Here is a 19,301-nt window from a genome sequence, read left to right as displayed (position 1 = left end):
GACATGGGGGAAATGCTAATGATATGGTAAGTGACAAAAAGCAAGATAAAAAAATTTATGTACATTATAATTCTAATTTTATTTTATTAAAAAATTTATATGTATAGAAAAAAGACTGGTTATCTGTGGATGGTTATATTAGAGATATTTATTTCCTTCTATACACTTAAAGTGCCTGATGCTGGGAAAGATTGAGGGCAGAAGGAGAAGAAGGCATCAGAGGATGAGATGGCTGGATGGCATCACCAATGCAGTGGACATGACCTTGGGCAAACTTTGGGACATGTTGAGGGACAGGGAGGCCTAGCGTGCTACAGTCCATGGGGTCACAAAGAGTCAGACGTGACTGGGTGACTGAACAACAGCATATGCTTCTTTATTAGTCCAAATAAACACACATTATCTAATTGAAATATAGTTGATTTACAATGTCGTGTTAGTTTCTTGCATACAGCAAGACGATTCATTTATATATATATATATATATATCCTGAAGAATATATATATATTATTTTTCAGACTTTTTTCATTGTGGTTTATTATAGAATATTGAACATAGTTCCCTGTGCTATACAGTGGGTCTTTGTTGTTTATCAGTTTTATATATTACAGTTTGTATTTGCTAATCCCAAACTCCTAATTGATTCTTCTCGCACACCTTAGGTAACCATAAATTTGTTTTCTATGTCTGTGAGAATGTTTTCTGTTTTGTAAATAAGTTCATTTGTGTCACATTTTAGATTCTACATATAAGTGATACCATATGGTATTTGTCTTTCTCTTTTTGACTTACTTGTCTTAGTATGATAATCTCTAGGTCCACCATTGTTGCTGCAAATTACATTATTTCACTCTTTTTTATGGCTAAGTAGTATTCCATCACACACGTACCACTCCCCCTGCCACATCTTCTTTATCTATTAATCTGTCGATGGACATTTAGGTTTCTTCCATAGACCCATTATCTTTATAACAGGGAAGATACCAGTATTTTTTTTTAAAGAAGAGATCCAGTTGGCTCCTTTGTTTCTTCTGATGTTATATTGTTTAAGAATCTCTTCACCGATCTCACGTTGTTTAAAGTATATTCTCATGTCCACATGAAACTATTATTGCTCCCTTCTTCTTTGTGATGATCCCATACCAGTTCATTCATCATTTAAAAACTGCTTACATATGCTATTTTAAATTTTACCCTTACCCTGCCAATTGAATTGTTTAAAAATGAGTACATTTTTTAAAATTACTGCTATTGGGGACTTTCCTGCTGGTGCAGTGGCTGAGACACCTCACTGGGAAAGCAGGGGGCCTGGGTTTGGGAACTGGACCCCACGTGCTACAAGTAGGAGTCCAAACCCCTCAACTGAAGATCCTGCTGTGAGCCGTGATGAAGATCAGAGATCCTACATGCTGTGATCAAGATCAGAGACCCTGCATACCGCAGCTAATACCTGGAGTAGCCAACTAGATAAATATTTTTTTTTTAATTTACTGTTATTTTTTAAATAAAAATTTTTCTTCAGATATATTGATTTATAGTATTAGTTTTAGGTATACAACATAGTGATTTGAAATTTTGATAGATTAAATCTCATTTAAAGTTATTATAAAATATTGGCTGTATTCCCTATGTTATATACTATATCCTTGTAGTTTATTTACTTTATACATAGTTGTTTGTGTCTCTTAATCCCCTACTCTTACTTTGCTTCTCCCCACTTCCCTCTCCCCATTGGTAACCACTAGTTTGTTCTCTGTATCTGAACATGTTTTCATTTTGTAATACTCATTTGTTTTATCTTTTAGATTCCACATATAAGTGATAATGTACAGTACAGTATTTGTCTTTCTCTGACTTATTTTACTAAGCATAATACCCTCCAAGTCTATCCATGTTGCTGCAGTTGGCAACATTTTATTCTTTTTTATGGCCGAGTACTATTCCACTGTGTGTGTGTATACATACATACCATATCTATTTATCCATTTCTTAAAAATTAAAATATAATTGATTTACAATATTAGTTTCAAGTGTACAGCATAGTGATTCAGTGTTTGTACAGATTATATTCCATTAGATGTTAGTACAAGATAATGGCTATAATTCCCTGTGTTATACAATATATCCTTGTTGCTTATTTATTTTATAGTAGTTTGTATCTCTCTCCCCATATCCCTATCTCATCCCTCCCCACTGGGTACTATGAATTTGTTCTCTATATCTGTGAATCTGTTTCTGTTTTGTTATATACATTTGTTTGGTTTATTTTTTAGATTCCACATATAAGTGATTACATAAAATATTTGCCTCTCTGCATTTCACTAAGCGTAATATTTTCTAGGTCCATCCACATTGCTGCAAATGGCAGAATTTCAGTCTTTTTTATGGCTAAGTAATATTCCTGTGTGTGTGTGTGTGTGTGTGTGTGTGTGTGTATACAGATTTTCTTTATTCACTCACCTGTTGGTGAACACTTGCAATGCTTTCATATCTTGCTTTACTTGGTATATTTTGTTTACTTTGAATGACGGTCTGGACTCAGCTGAACTCTCCAAAGCCCAAAGAAATCAAAACTTCCAAATGAAAATCCTTACATAGTGTTGCCTAAAAAGAATCGCAGGGCTCAGTGAGAGTTCAGTGAGTGACAGTGAGCCAGAGCTGAGATTTAAACGCTGGGGCTGAAGAGAAAGAAAAGAAAAAACAAGTTCTCACTGAGTTAAATGTAAGCTCATGATTAGGCATTCTGTGTCAAGGTAAATCACAGGTTTGGAAGACCCTCCTCTGGCAGTTGCCCTACAGCTTCAGGCAATGACTGGGGAAGGACATGTGGAGCAGCATCTTGAGTTAGGGGACAAGGTTACAGGGCACGCAGACATCTGATGTGGGTCAAGTCTGTGTAGCCTATTTAGAGACTGTGTTATTTATGGAGGAATACAATGTGATCATGAATGATTTATGAAGCCAATATTATAGTTTAGAAGTATGTGTATGCTTTCATTATCTGTGTATTTTAAATAATCAAACATAATTGGCCTTGTGCTTGGAAGGCCAATTATTTCCTATTGTCCTGAGTTTCTAATTTATTATTAAAATATTTTCATTTTGACAAAAATCTTCAATCCAGAACAGCCTTTGTTCAACTCTTCCTCCTCCCTTCTTTTTCCTCCCCCTCCCCACAACTTGTAACAGCAACTTCGCAGCAAATGGATGTGGGTGGTTTCCATGGTACAAGACAACAGCTTTCACAGTGAGAGAGGGCACTTCAGCCTGAGCTAATTGGGCATGATGTGTTCCAGTGTTCTGGTGTGTAAACACAGATGCCCTAATACTGCAGGTATTTTAGCCGTGGATCAGGCACGTCAGAAAAGGGAAACATTTAGTCTCGTTATCTGAGTTGACAAGGCAGTGGAGGAGGATGGGCAGCAGTGCAGGGAATTGGCTCATCTGAGGCATGCCATACCTGACCTCCCTGAACTGGGTCTGTGTTTCCATTGACAGGACCAGGAAGAACAAGCTTACTTTGCGGTGTTTGATGGCCACGGGGGAGTGGATGCTGCCATCTACGCTTCCATTCACCTGCACGTTAACTTAGTGCGCCAGGAGATGTTCCCCCACGACCCTGCCGAGGCCCTGTGCCGAGCCTTCCGCGTCACCGATGAGCGCTTTGTACAGAAGGCCGCCCGGGAGGTATGCCGCTTTCACACGCATTCCAGCCGTGATTCGCTAGCTGAGCCCACTTGTTCTGTGGCTAAAGGGCTATTTTGGATTTTTTTCTTTTGTGATAGACATTATTTAAAGCTCTCTTCCAAACTACGTTCTTGACACACAGTATTGGATTCTGTTGTAGGCCTAATTCCCTCTTTAGGAATAGATTTAGTGGGGTGCTATGAGGTACTGTAGAGAATCTCCAAGCTATAATTTTCTAAAAAGCCAGTCGGTTGCTGGATTTGGCAGGTGAGTTTTATCTTATTCACCGTTGCCTGTCAAGTTCACACCAGGACCAGCTCTCTAAGCAAACTTTTGCTGACAAAATCTGGATATGGTGATTTAAACAATGGTCTAAAAAAGAAACAGAAGCTGGGATTTCTCCATGCATTTGGTTCTGAATGGGTTGGCAGTGTTCACTGTGTATCTCTTGAGGAAAACTTTTGCCTGGAGAGAGTGAATCCTTAGATGCTCCTTGAACTGATTTTCTCTTAACAGGAACAAAAGTCAGAGCTCACGTCCCAGTTTCTTAAGGTTAATCAGACCTAAGGTTTTACTCTGAATAAATGACAGGGTCTATATTAAGATCTAAAAGTAAAGATTTTAATCTAATTATCATTCTGGGCATTGGTACATAATTAACTACAGGACTTTATACTCATTTCCAACTAGGGACCAACAGAAAGAGAATAATTTTTTTAATTTTAAAAAGTAATTGCAGAATTATATACACACAGAAAAATAAGACCCCTGCCCTGTGACTTAAGCATTAACTCTTTTTGAAATGGACTTGGACAGAACAGGGTAATCCTTTAATCCATTTCTTTGATCTCATTGTTATGCTATAGGGCAATCATGGGGCTTGGAATTAACTAAGCAGTAATTCAGCACTACTTGGTGTTAAGCAAGGGCAGTATTCTCTCTCCCCACCTGCACCCCAGGTTTAGATTAATACACAACCAACAACAGTGACCACTGGGCTCTGCAAGTAGAGGTGGGCCAGAAAACAAAACAGAGTTGTTGACCTCAGACTTGGCCAGTCTCTGGGGGGAGACCAGAGGCTTGGAGCTGCTGGCTGTCTTCACTGTGACTGAGGACATGACCTGACCCTGTGAGGCGGCCTGTCATCATCGACCTTGTCATCTTCATCCTCTGTTGTATCCCTTCCTTTCTGTGTCCTCAAAATCATGGCTTTCTTCCTGACCATGTTCACCTCATTTGCTTTGCCAATGATTCTAGTTGTCTCTTGGTCTTGCCAACAGTTCTCTTGAATAATTTAGGTTCATCTCAGCAGTACCTTTTCTCCTCCTTGTGCATCCAAGGAGGAGATGTGCTGCTAGCTGCTGGGGAGAGAGCAGCAGCTATTCCTGTTGCGCAGCGGCCCTGCCTCCTGTTCCCTCTGGGGCATATGTACTCAAGTGTCTTTATCATGTGTTCCAGGGGCTGAGGTGTTGAACATTCTGTGTGGGAAGACATTTTATTGGTGGGTGAGGATTTATAACAAACTTTCCCTATATAGGGAAAATGAGAAGTTGTTTTCTCATTGGATGCAAGGGGCCTTCTACCACCCTTTAGGCCAAGTCCTTAGTAACAAAAAGTCATGCTTATTTGATGGTGACTCATGTCAAATGGAGGGCTTCCCTGGTGGCTCAGATGGTAAAGAATCTGCCTGCAATGCAGGAGACCAGGGTTGGGTCCCTGGGGCAGGAAGATCCCCTTGGAGAAATGAATGGCTCCCCACTCCAGTATTCTTACCTGGAGAATTCCATGGACAGAGGAGCCTGGTGGGCCACAGTCAGTCCATGGGGTCGCAGAGTCGGACAAGACTGACTATAACTTTGACTTTTTTTTTTTCGTGTGAAATGGAGGTGTCATTTTAGGATAGTAGTATCAAGAGCATTAAGTACAGTGGTACTGAGCTATGAAATACCAGGCTGATGTTAATTTTTCATGCAATGTTCCAAAAGCAAAGGTCCCTAAAATTATTGTAGATTTTGTTTTTGTTTTTTAAAGGTAGAAGCATCTTAGCACTCCAGGGAATGTATGTTCTCTCTTGGCTTCTATTTTAATATCCAGAGTATGGAAGCATTTGTTGTGTACCAACCAGATGCTTTATATGCTATTTTGTAAAGCTAGGACCCTCCCCCTGAACATACAGTAGGTCAGTAACAAAACAGAGACCAGAATATGGAGATCTTTACTCTGAGGGTTGATATTGTGGTTTAGCACTGGACCAGGCAGGAAAAATTTCAGTTCGGTACTGATCTGTACCTGCCCTCGGGCAAGTCACATAACCTGCCGTAGTTTTCTTACCTGTGCATGAAATGGAATAGAGGACTTCCCTGGTGGTCCAGTGGTTAAGACTCTACACTCCCAACACAGGGGGCACAGTTTCCATCCCTGGTCAGGAGAGATCCTGCATGCTGCATGGCATGGTCAAAAAATAAATAAATAAAGTGAATTGATAATTGTCTCTGCCTTGCATATCACAGATAAAATCTATATGTGTGTGTGCAGATATAAATACATCAAGCATGTAAAAATGCACTGAGAAATAGGAATTGCTATTTTATTTGTGAAATCAAGTTATTGGTAGTTTAGCTTCCATCTGAAAAGTCTGTATTATCTATAAATTGCTTCTCAATGAGAATTTGACGTCTGCTAATTTTTACTGACTCTTGTTTTATTTATATTACTTTCAGAGCTTAAGATGTGGGACCACAGGAGTGGTGACTTTTATCAGAGGCAACATGTTACATGTGGCCTGGGTGGGTGATTCCCAGGTTATGCTTGTGAGGAAGGGCCAAGCTGTTGAACTAATGAAGCCACACAAACCAGACAGAGAGGTAAGTATGCTCTGTTCTGTTAGGGCACATGCCACAGGCAGTTTTCTAGTTATTACTTTTCAGTTATTATTTTAATTATCACCATTATCTCAGCAACCAAGCCCACCTTTCAAAGGAAGAGTAAAGAGAACCCTTTCCGGGAAGCCAGTGAATATTATATCTGTTGTTTACTGTTAAGGTAGCTGAATAAATCTTGAATCCAATTATTTGCTTCTTTCTATTGCATTGCTGTGCAGGATGAGAAGCAGCGGATTGAGGCCCTTGGAGGTTGTGTAGTCTGGTTTGGTGCCTGGAGGGTGAATGGAAGTCTGTCTGTCTCCAGAGCTATTGGTAGGAAAAACCAATTAATTCTTTTTTCTCCAAACTGTCCTCTTCCAGAACACTGTTCTTAATATTAATCTGATACACGGGAACCTGAGATAATAACTTAGATTTTCAGAGTGCTTGTTATTGTCTAATGCCTCTTTTAATTATTTAACCTACACATTTATATAAATTCCATTTTTAAAAGGGAACTATATTAAGAGATGCAGAACTTACTAGTTTCTTTTTTTTTAAGGGAAGCCTTTAATCTCTGGAATACAAATCTGCTTAAAACCCAGTGATCCTCATTTTCCATTCCATTTTGGGTCAAATGTAGCTTAAATCAGCATTTTCCAGAAAATGGAAGCCCCTTTAGTTTATCTTGCTTATATCTTTCATTTTTTCATTGAATTCTAAAATGACACAAACAACATGCTTTTGGGGTGAAAATAATTTTTACTATATTAAAATTAGAAAACTAATTCTACTCTGTGTGTAATGTAGTTGTTAGATTACCGTGGGGTTTCAGAGAGTCTACTTCCCTGGAACCTAAATTCTTTAAAAGAAGGATAAAGTCGATGAAACTCTTTAAGATTTAGAGAGTACAGAGCTAAGTTGATTGGACAAAATGCAAGGGTGTAGGTCAAAGAACTGGGCTATAGTACTGTTTCTGTTTCCCTTTTGCACCTGGGTCTGATGCGTTGGGTTTCATGGCTTAGCTTCACTTTGTTTTTTTGTTCCTTTTTTTTAAAGAACAGATCAATGTGTGTGTCTCTATGGGTAATATGCGTGTATGCACATATGCTACAGTTCTCGGTCACTGCCTCCTAGAGAAATGAAGTGATTTAACATAGGATAACATGGATAAATGGAGTTGATGTCTGAGCCCCAGATTTTGCTTATCATTACCAAAAAATTCCAGAACATTAATAAAACCTCAAAGGACTGATTCCACTTCACCACTGATGTGATTTCCCTCCCACTCTCCGGGAAGGTGCTGGCAAGCTGTGAAGTGGCCCAAATGTGAGCAGCAGAAGGCTGAGAGAGGAAAGAGGAAGCTCAAAGATTCTGCAAATACCCCTTGAAAAATTGAGAGTTGGCTTCACCTTAGACCAAGGGAGTTATTAGGAAATCTGGAATAAGGCCAAAAGGGGGAAATTTCTGATTTCTAAAACACAGCCTCATACAGAATTATTTTTGACAACTCCAAAGACCTCTTCTCTTGATCTTACTGTCTTTGTCAGAGTATTGCGAGGTAACTTTAATGCTTGTTACAGAAGCAACTTTACTAGAGGATCCTTGTCATTTCTTGCTTCTAAAAATATGACACAAGGGGGAAAGCAACATCCTTGAATAAGTGACAGTCTAAGAGAAAACAGGGCTGACTTCAGAGAGGAAGTGACTTCTGAGGTGGACTGGAGGACAGAAGCTAGAGAAGGACACCCAGGAAAGAGGAGTGCAAACACACGGACGTCTCAGAGCGCGCGTCCTGTTTCAGGAACAGTGACAGGCGCAGGAGGCTGGAGCAGAGGGTGCGAGTGGGAAGAGACAAGTGTTGGCACCAGAGTGTGAAGGGGCTTGAATGCCAGCCTCAGTGTCTAGACTTTGCTGGGTGAATAAGTTGAGGGCCCACGTGGTCAGGTTTGTGTTTATAAATATTTGTAATGATAATGGAAGATGAACTAGGGTGAAAAACCTAGATGAGAGATGATTCAGAAATATGGACAGCTAAAAAAAAAGGAATACAGAAGAGGGTATAAATTGATGAGACAGAAATGACAGTTCTTGGGGGGAAAGAGGAAAGTTAACTTCTAGGTTTCTGACTTGTGTCACTGAGAAGATGATAAAATGTTGGTAATAAAGCAGCAGCAGCTGGGGTGTGGGGGGGGAGGAGGACAGATAATGAGTTCATTTTGGACATATTTGTATTCTAGGTGCCTGTGGGACATCTTGGAAGAGGTAATTTATATGCAGTTGGAAATACAGATCTGGAGCTTAGCCGAGTTGTGAGTTGGAAATAGAGATTTGGGAATTCATCCCATTTTGGAAATAATATTAGCAACCTGTGAAGTGATTATATAGATATATATGTGTATATATATATATACAGTAGTTGAAACCACAGGAATGGATGACATTGCCAAGGACTATGCAGTGTGAAGAGAGACCAAGGATGAGACTCACTCCTTACGGTAGAAGAGCATGAAGTCATGCTCTCTGGGTTTGCGTCTTGGCTCTGCCACTTTACCAGCTGTGGGCCTAGGGAACTTGACTGAACTTCTCTACATCTGTTTGTTCCTTTGTAAAGCAGGAATAGTAATAGTACCTAACTCACTGTTTTTGTATTAAATGGTATAATACACACACACACACACACTTAGAACCCTGTCTGGCACAGTCTTAGCATACAATGATTTGGGGTGGTATTATTTTTTCTTTTTTTGGTGGGGGGGGGGGGTTGCTACTAAGTGAAGGAGCCAGTAAAGAAGATCAGGAACAGACACCGACACAGGGTATCAGATGCTTGGGAAGGAGGTTTTTCTAGGAGTATGTAGCCAACAGGGTCAAATGCTACAGAGGTCAAGTGAGATGTGAGTTAAAAAAAGTCACAGAATTTTGAAAACAGAAAATGGTTGTGGACTTCCCTGGTGGCTCAGACGGTAAAGTGTCTGCCTACAATGTGGGAGGCCCAGGTTCTAATCCCTAAGTTGGGAAGATCTCCTGGAGAAGCAAATGGCAACCCAGTCCAGTATTCCTGCCTGGAAAATCCCATGGACAGAGAGGAGCCTGGTAGACTACAGTCCATGGGGTTGCAAAGAGTTGGACATGACTGAGCAACTTCACTATAGGTAAATTGCTAAAGATTGTTTTTTAAGTTAGGAGGAGGAATTGAGGGAATTCAGGCCTGGTAAACTTAATTTTCTTCGAAGTAGGAAATTAGGCCATCTACCAAAATCCAATAACTTAATTGGAAAGAGTTGAAGAATGTAAGAGAGATTTGGAAAGCTCATGGAGTAAAACAGGGAGCTAAATAAAGACAAGAAAAAGGACTCCTGAGCAGAGTTCAACTCTTCTCAGAAAATACATGACACTAATACTTTAAAAATAAAACTCATTTCAACAGTTTCTCCCCATGAGCCCTTTGGATTTATGATCCACACTTGACCAGAGCCATGCTATGTTTTCTAGCATATGGAGGGAGGAGGTAGAAGACAAAAGGATGGTGCCATTTCTACCATGAAATGGATAATCATGCCCTCCTACCAAATTTGGAGGCGAAATGTCATGAATTCGACATCTAACAGTAGAGCAGGTGAAAAGCCAGAATTCTGGCAGCAGTTTCTCTTGTGCAAATCTTTGTATGTTCTGTTCCAAACTAACAGTTGCAGTAGCCTTTTAATTGAAGCACTAAAACAAGATTTTTGGGAACAGTATGACTCAGATCACATTTATTTTTAGAGCTGGAATTCATAAAATAATGATGATAATAATACAGTCAGGTGGAGTAGGGGATGGGGACACTTAGTAAAGTGGGTTGGTGGAGGACACTGAATCCCCATGATTGGAAGCTTTAATTAGCTTTAACAGGTTACTAGGAGACTTCCTAGTATAGAACTAAAGTTGACAAGATCAACACCATACTTGAGAAAGATGGGTCTTGCTACTGTATGAAAAAGACTAGCTTCTTACCTTGCAGATAAACTAACCCAGGTGATTAAATATTAAGTTATCTGTTGTTTAGGGTATCCCATTGTGTGGTCTGCTGGATAGGGCATGTGGCCCACAGTGGTTCTAACAGAGTTATCTGTAATGTTCCTATTGAGCTTTCTGGGCCTATCTGAAGATTAAACAGAGATGTGAAATATTGGAGAGAACTTTACTAGGGTAAGAGAGAACCTATAACAGATACCACAAACAGTGACAATATGGCCACATCATTTAAGTAAGTATGCTTATCTTCATTTTATCTTCCCCTAGTCAGAAAGTTCAGTTTTAGTGCAATAAAGAGGATAGTAACTGAAGAGAGTCTTTAAAGTGCTATGACCTGGATCCAGGCATCCTGACTCTGCTGCTTGCATCCTTGACCACTAAGGTATATGCTACTACTTTAAGAATGATAAAGCACTTTGTAAACAAACAAACAACAACAACAAAAAACTACCAACAAATTATGATACCCTAATCTAGGAACTATTGCTCAGTACTCCATGTTTTTCATGTAAAGAAGCCAATGAGTATCCCTTGTAGTGATGTGATTTGGTTACCCAACAGGCAAAGGACCTGTTTGCTGAGGCTCTCCCCAAGTACTAAAGGAATAAACAAGGGATCTGGAAGTGCTCTGGACTTGGAAGTTCTAAAATGCATCGCAGATGATCCGTTACCGCAGTAATCTGGTGACAGAAACCTAGCTTAGTTGGGCCCGAGTTCTCCAAACTGTTGCTGTACCAAATATTCAACTACAAATTACTCCCTACCAGTTGCCTCTGTGTCTTTGCTAATACTGTTCCCTCAAGAGGGCCCTTCTCTGCTCAGGACATTAGAGCTGGCCACAAACATTCTGACCTGCAAGATAAACCATAATGACCTATTTTCTAATTCCCGCAGGAGATGCTGAACATAAGCCATATATCTGTGGGGATGCAGATTCTGCCTCTACTGTTCTGGATGGAACTGAAGACTACCTCATTCTGGCCTGCGATGGCTTCTACGACACCGTGAACCCTGACGAGGCAGTGAAAGTCGTGTCCGACCACTTGAAGGAGAATAATGGAGACAGCAGCATGGTTGCCCACAAGTTAGTGGCATCAGCTCGTGATGCGGGGTCAAGTGATAACATCACTGTTATTGTGGTTTTCCTGAGGGACATGAACAAAGCTGTAAATGTTAGTGAGGAATCAGATTGGACAGAGAACTCTTTTCAAGGAGGGCAAGAAGATGGTGGGGATGATAAGGAGAATCACGGAGAGTGCAAACGCCCTTGGCCTCAGCACCAGTGCTCAGCACCTGCCGATCTAGGCTATGAGGGGCGTGTGGATTCTTTCACTGATAGAACTAGCCTGAGCCCAGGGTCCCAAATCAACGTGCTGGAAGACCCAGGCTACCTAGATCTCACACAAATAGAAACAAGCAAGCCTCATGGTGCCCAGTTTTTGCCACCAGTTGAGATGTTTGCTCCTGGTGCACCAAAGAGAGCAAATCCTATTAATGAGCTAATAATGGAGAAAAAACCAGTTCCATCATCATTGCCTGAATGGAGTGGTGCTGGAGAGTTTCTCTCTTCTTTTAATGTGGGTTCATCAGGGCAGCAGGTATGCAGCATGGAGAGCTTGCCTCCTGTTTGTTCTAGGCTGAAAAATGAACAGTTCAAGTTCCTGGGAAAGAGAGCTTCTAGGTTGTCTCATTTATACTACCACTACTCAAAGAGGCGGCATGGATTCAGGTTTAATCCAAAGTTTTATTCTTTTCTCTCTGCTCAAGAGCCTTCCCACAAAATAGGCACTAGCCTGTCCTCACTTATTCGAAATGGGAAGAGAAATAGGATGTTAAGAAGTTCTCTGTCATGGAGGCAAAATAGCTGGAAAGGATACAGTGAAAACATGATGAGGAAGCTCAAAAAGAGTAACGACACTCCATACCCAGATCTTCCCTGGAGCTTTAAAATATAATCCTTTCTCTCTAAAGTAGGCTAGCTAGCTCTCCCCCAATAAAGATACCACTATCAGAGTAGAAACAAGGTAGATATTTCTGAAATATGTGTGCTTCATTATAATGAGCCATGGATGGCTCAACTCTTTAATGTAAATAGATCTCTAGGAAACTCAATACAGTGTTTTCAATCTAATAAAAAAACAGTATTGGCGGTTTCACTAGCAAAATTATACCACTGGTCCCTGTGATGTGTCTCTATACCTACATACACCCCCAAGACCCCGTCACGTCACTAGTGGAGGCTTGCGAGTTAAGTTATTTCAGTCAGGATATATAGTGCTGAAATCTTGATGCAGGTGAAATTCGGTCTGATGTGCCTAATATATCTCTGGAAAACTTAATGCAGAATTAGATCTAGTTGAGGCATGTTCCTCAAAAGACTGGGGACTATGAGGGAAAACCTCTCCCCTTTTTTTGGTAGGTAAAAGACTAAAAGCCATATGGGTTTTAACTGGAAAAAATGAAAGTAGAAAACTAGTGTAAAAAATGTCATATTCTCAGACTTGTGAGGTGGTATATAGTCAAACAGATTCACTAATTTTTTTCCTGTAACATAAAAAGACCAACAATGAAAATTTTTTGAATTAAGTATTTCCTAGGGCTGTAGCTATTTGGGAGTTTCATAACCTGTTATGGTGCTTTTGATGGAATTGTTTTTTAGAAGACAGCTGTCAATTGGTTTTAACCTATGATGCTAATGTGTCTTTCACTGTACCTTCATCTCAGGAATAAAAACTTGTTTAATGGAGATGATTTCAGGTACAAATATACTAGAATCAAGTTGCCATTTTAAAAGAAAATCAAATAGTATTTCTATTTTTTCTGCCTTTTTTCTTTTTTTTAAAGTTCACAGACAGTAAAGGCATATACTACAATAAAATAAAAAGTGGTTTTGGAGAATGAAAATACTAGTTTTAACTTCTCTAAAATTGTTTCCCCTGAGGGAATGAAATAATTGGTATGGAAGAGGCTAAAAGTAACTGCCTAAAGTGAGCCCAGAGGCCAAGTGCAAAGGAGAATGCAGATGACTGCAGCTGAGGTCTGTTTAGTTGTAAATTTGAGTCCTGCAGCTTCAGACCAGAGAGACAGGACTGTGTTGCTCATTCGAATATTTATTTACATTTGATATTTTGATATTGTCTGCTTTTTGCCATTTCTGCAGTTTCAAGTAGGAACCATATCTGCAACTAGAGGCAGCAAATAAACTAATAATCAGGTTAATTCAGTGCAGCAGCGTGGTTCTGAGAATAATGAAATGTCTCCACAGGACATTCTGCCCTCTCCCAGTCAAGCGTGGAGCCACCGACTCACTGAATGCTCCTGCTGAGAAAGGGTCACATAGCACAACACAACTACTTTATGTTCCCCAGACTCAGAATGGAGGACTGATTCCTGGATTTTAAAAACAGAGGACTGTAGCATATTTTGGGGTGCCAGGGTAGCTATAGCAAATAAATAAAAGATTCACTTCAGCAACAGATTGTTAATCTACAGATTTTATTTTTTAAAATTTGGATGTAAGTAGAGATTTTCAGTATTTTTCTTTTTTGAAGTCATTTCTTCTTTTCTCAAGTCTTTGTGACACATGGCTGAAAAGGGGGGAGTACACATGAATCCAACCATAGTACCAGAGTCTTTTCACCATCCCGATGCTTTACCCCCATCCATGGACCTCACTCACATCTGTCATTTTCTGAAGCCTAACAACCCATCAGGTGCAGTGTCAGTTTCAAATCAAATTATCTAGGGAAACAAGAAAACAGGCAGCAGAACATTGGTATATATAATAGTCCAAAGCACTTAACCAAGTTAAAAATTTTTTTAAAAGATTCTTCTATAGTTGTCTATTGCTAACGATTTTGATCAGAATAAAGAAGGTGAAAGAAGGTACAAGTGATAGGTTTTCTTCAGTGGGAAAAATGGTTGGATGAAACGGAGTAACAGGCATCTTTAAGGGTCTGAATTTTGTAGGTGTAACTACATAAGCAGTGTTAACTCCATTTCTCATACCAGTAGCCCTCTAGAAAATAAAAGTAGTTCTAGTGTGGTCACGTTATAAGCCAATAATGTACAAATTAGCAACTATTCATTTGTTCACAACATGCATATTTATAGAGTAGTTAGGTACCACTTGTAAGGTAAGTCCTTTAAAATTCTATAATACATATTAAAGTAGTGGTTATTGGTCTGACATATGCTGCTCTTGGGTCTGTCTATAAACTAGATAAAAAGCAGTGCTTTGTGAAATGCAGTGTTATATCTTAATGCCACTGGTGATAGAAAGTAGTTCCCTTCAGTTCAAATCCTGTGCCCTTATTTGCTGCTTGCTGATGTAAGCAATAAGTACCCCTCTAACTAATGGTATCAACACATTTCTGTAACTTGTATTTAATGATGGTGTATCTGGTGATTGTAAAAATATTAGACAGATATAAAAGTATATAATATATATTAACTGTTAATGCTGAGGTATATAGTCTGTGAATTATGTGTTTTGTACTTCTATTCATTGTGTAATTTAGTGAAGGTGGAGAAGATCTACCCCCAATCCTTAAGAGTGGCAGTATCCCTTTTACGATTTAACATGATCTGCATCAACTTGTTTGCTTGCTGAAGTTTCGTTAGAATAGGAAATAGTAAAACAAATATTAAAAAGAAAGTGTAGTACTGGTTAGGGAAACAGACTTCAAGTCACTGACTGAAGTCACACGAACTCCTTGTACATTCACTGTGAGTTTCAAAGGGAATCGGTCCCTAATTTCCTTTGTTCACTTTCTGGATGTGGACTTTCAAGAGAGATCTAAGGTTAAGCAACATTACAGCACCCAACAATGGGGCTGTTAATCCCGTTTAGGTCTGTACTGAAAAGGAGGGTGGAAATACATGTATATATCTTTTCTTTACCTAGAAGTGCCATCCATTGTCCTTGAATTAATATAAAGTTACTATTGCATTTAACTAGGAGGATCCTCGAAAGTAACACCTTTACCAAGGACAATGTCAACAATGTCAGTGTCAATCCTGAGTTTGATTCTGACCACATTTATAGTGGTACACTGTCAACTGTCAACGTGCTGCTATAGTGTCACTGCATCTTCATGACAACAGCACTCCTTTGTTGGAACACTGTGCCAGTAAGAAAAGCAACATCTGAAGGGCAGATGAAATGATGCATAAAGAAGTTAAGTGTTTACAGATAAAACTGCTGTGGTTCAGGTACTTCCTTCCCCAGCAAAGGCTTGCTGAGGCTTTGTGAGAAAGTGATCTAAATTATTATTTTAATGTTTAAACATAATTTGTTCACTCAGTTATCATTCTCATGGAAGCAAGACCATAAAAAGGAATACTACAGTTTTGACCCTACAGTTTAGGAGAATTACTCTTTGGATTGTCAATTAGCTAAAGAAAGAACATACTTTTTTTTCGCCTTTTAAAAATCACATGATGTTAAAGGACAAGTACCCACTGTTCCCTTCTGACCTGTGAATAACTTAAATTTTTTCCCCCCAAAACAAAGTACTGCCAGTATTATGACTATTTTGAGACAAATGGTACTGTGTTGAAAAAAACTGTTACTTCCTCTAGCAGCATTTTATCTTCTAATGTAGACTATTTATTGTACTAATTAGAAAATATGAAATAAGATAGGGAACTCCAGACTGACACAGCAGTTGTTCTGGAAAAGGAAAATACTCTAATAGACTTTGATGTATTAAATAATCTATAGATACATCATTGCTAACTCTTACTCCAGGTGCTCTTTGGTGAGAGACAGGCTTTGTTCTCTTGTTCATGATATTTCTCTGCAAAGAATTCTCTATGGAGTCAAGCAAGTGAAGTGAATCATTTCTTACCAAGCAAATTTATCAATTTGTAAACCTTCTCTACAGCTCACTTTTGAGTTCAGTTGTAATCATGAGTGATCCTTCATATTTTATCTAAAACTGTTCATTCAGGTAAGAAGTATGTTGAAATTTTACCAATATCTTAATAAAACCCAGCGATTTAAAAACACTGGTCATCTGTCTTTGTTCAAAGGAAGGTTACTTAGTTCTAGGATTTAAGTTGATTTTCTCAGAACTGAAAATAAAATCCTGAGGTGGCGGTTTTCTAAACTTTAAAGTGGGGACATTGAAAAAAGTTTGCTAAGTGCTGCTACAATTGTTAGTCCCTCCCCAGAAAAACCAGAAGAGATCTTTCTCATCTTACACACATTTTCCCCATCAGTTTAATGTTGGGGGTTCATCCTAAAAGAGATGAATGAGGAACAGGACCTGCCAATGGCTAAGTGCTGACTCTTCAAATCTCCCAGTTACTTTATTCTTCAAACTCTGCATCCAGCCAGAGTTCTTCCCTCTCCCTTGGTCTTTCCCCTTTTAGATTCAAACTGGAAGAAAGGAAATAATCAGGTGAATTGTGGTTGAAAGTCTGTCCAGAGGACAGAGATAGAAAGGAGATAGAAAGGACAATGTCCTAAAATAGATGAATGAGGAACAGGACCTGCCAATGGCTAAGTGCTGACTCTTCAAATCTCCCAGTTACTTTATTCTTCAAACTCTGCATCCAGCCAGAGTTCTTCCCTCTCCCTTGGTCTTTCCCCTTTTAGATTCAAACTGGAAGAAAGGAAATAATCAGGTGAATTGTGGTTGAAAGTCTGTCCAGAGGACAGAGATAGAAAGGAGATAGAAAGGACAATGCCGTCGTCCTAATGCAGTCAGTACACTGCATTCGTACCTACCTTTTAGCACCATTAAGTCCTAGAAAATTAATTTCAACCTTTAACTCCTAATCACTTAAATTCATTCAGTACTTAGTGTGATTTTATATGAACTCAAAGAAACAAGAATTGAGAAAAAAATGAAGGTCTGAAAGAATCTTATTTGCAAGAGTTTGCTACAGCGGGGAATGAAAGAAAAGCAATATTTTGGTAAGTATTATTTATACTTGAAAAAAATCCCCTATTAGTATTCTAGGTTCAAAAGGAACATTTCTTTCTGAAGCAGCAGCACATGGCTTCAGTTTTCTATTTCCTAGATTTTTTATAATCTTATTACTTTTACAATTAAAAATATTTTTGGATAGAAAACTAAAAATGGCCCATTACTTTCTGAATCATGAATCTGAAATTAATTATGTTTTTAATTAAAAAATATATAAGAACCACGGTACTTCCAGCTCCCAATTCTAAAATGTAGAGCTAAAGGGAATACTGCTTCCACCCTTCAAAATAAAAGCCAGATTAAGTTCAAATTATGACTTTTTTCACATTCATCGGAGCTGAGGTTGCAACTGGCCCAAGTTTAAAGAGGGGCTGGCGCCTCTGGGCAAGCAGAGCCCTCAGCAGTGGTTTACAGCAGGGCAGCTCAGTAAGCCAACACTGGAAGACAGCAGTTAGGCAAGAGAGTCATGAACGATACAGGCAGAGTGTGGGCTGGCAGGACGGGGGGCCGTCCTGGGAGCTGCGGAAATGAGTGGAGTCCGCCCTCTCTTGCAGACTCTACCAGGACTGACAGAAAAGCCTGGGCAGAGCTCCAAAGGTCCGGTGCGGGGCAGGTCCAGCAGTCGGATGTGGAGGGCCCGGGAGCCCATCACCCTTCCCCATCTCGCCTACACAAGCCTCGTTCTGTGGAAGGAAAGGGCCACAGACGCTGCCCCCCGAGGGCACCTGTGATGAGTCACTGACGCCGATGCAAGGGAACAGGAGCAAAATCCTCCTCCTGGGGAGGAGAAGGACCACCAGGCCTGTAAACAGCTGTGGAGGAATTGAATCAATACACGGTAAGTAACGCTGCACCTTAATCCAAGAATGCCAGTCCCTACCCACACGCAGCAAGCTTCAAATAACAGAGCAGTTCTGGGAGGACAGCAGAGCAACAAAAGTCTGCAGAGACTTAGTTCGGGGGCACAGTACAAAATTCAGGGTCAGAAGAGACACTGCATTTCTGACGGGGAGTGGATTACCAGAGCAATGTACTGCTCTAGAACTCAAAGCCACTAAGGTTAATCGTAGCAGTGATGAACCTCAAACCAAACACAACTCCTAACCAGATTAATTCAAACTCTTGTGGTACAGATAGATCTAAGCAGGCCTGCCCATTTTTAGGCATAAAAACCATTCACCAAACCATCTACTGTTCTACACAAAATGTGTTGCATTCAACAAAATACAGAGGCATCTGAAAACAAGAAAAAATGTATTCTTATGAGTGAAGTAACCAGGGTGGTGGGTGCTGGCAGGGGAACTGCCTCTCCCAGGTTCTCTCCAGGTGGCCTCGCCTCCCGGGGCCTCCCGGGGGACCTCTGTAATTTGAGCCTATTGAGCTTGAGCCGTTGTAATTTGAGTCACTGTTGGTGGGAGTGTAAATTGGTACAACCATTGTGGAGAACAGTATGGAAGTTCCTTAAAAAACTAAATAGAGAACTACCATTATGATGTAGCTATCTCACTCCTGGGCACATATCTGGAGAAAAACATAATTTGAAAACATACAGCACACCCCAATGCTCACTGCAGCACTATTTACAATAACCAGGACATGAAAACAACCTAAATGTCCACTGACAAAGGAGTGGATAAAGAAGATGTGGTACATGTATATAATGGAATATTACTCAGCCATAAAAAGAACAAATAATGCCATCTGCAGCAACATGAATGGATCTAGAGATCGTCATACTGAGTAAAAGAGGAAGACAAATACATCGCTTATACGTGGAATCTAAAAAAATGGTACAAA

At 39.8% G+C, this 19,301-nt stretch overlaps 2 protein-coding genes across 8 annotated transcripts in view; one reads left to right on the top strand and one right to left on the bottom strand.

The window, feature by feature from the left end:
* The window catches only part of PPM1E (protein phosphatase, Mg2+/Mn2+ dependent 1E), a 205,354-nt gene extending 191,884 nt beyond the window's left edge, over window positions 1-13,470 (top strand). For both annotated transcript variants that reach the window (XM_081585213.1, XM_081585212.1), the window contains 4 exons: window positions 3,500-3,688; window positions 6,409-6,552; window positions 6,789-6,882; window positions 11,461-13,470. In XM_081585213.1, the coding sequence (XP_081441339.1) occupies window positions 3,500-3,688; window positions 6,409-6,552; window positions 6,789-6,882; window positions 11,461-12,521 (1,488 nt within the window). In that variant the 3' untranslated portion in view covers window positions 12,522-13,470. The remainder of the gene's footprint in view (window positions 1-3,499; window positions 3,689-6,408; window positions 6,553-6,788; window positions 6,883-11,460) is intronic.
* The window catches only part of TRIM37 (tripartite motif containing 37), a 163,197-nt gene that overhangs the window by 6,940 nt on the left and 136,956 nt on the right, over window positions 1-19,301 (bottom strand). For 4 of the 6 annotated variants that reach the window (XM_081585201.1, XM_081585203.1, XM_081585207.1 and 1 more), the window contains one exon: window positions 14,045-14,307. The exons of 1 other annotated variant lie outside the window; for it this stretch is intronic. In XM_081585201.1, coding sequence (XP_081441327.1) covers window positions 14,304-14,307 — 4 coding nt within the window. In that variant the 3' untranslated portion in view covers window positions 14,045-14,303. Of the gene's footprint in view, window positions 1-14,044; window positions 14,308-17,423; window positions 18,317-19,301 lie in introns of those variants that run through there. One more of the 6 variants, XR_014080740.1, reaches the window with a different exon arrangement.

The sequence above is a fragment of the Giraffa tippelskirchi genome, chromosome 3 (genome assembly GCF_054371585.1).
Source record: "Giraffa tippelskirchi isolate mGirTip1 chromosome 3, T2T-mGirTip1v1.2.pri, whole genome shotgun sequence".
NCBI lineage: Eukaryota > Metazoa > Chordata > Mammalia > Artiodactyla > Giraffidae > Giraffa > Giraffa tippelskirchi.
This window is presented reverse-complemented; position numbering and strand designations above follow the sequence as displayed.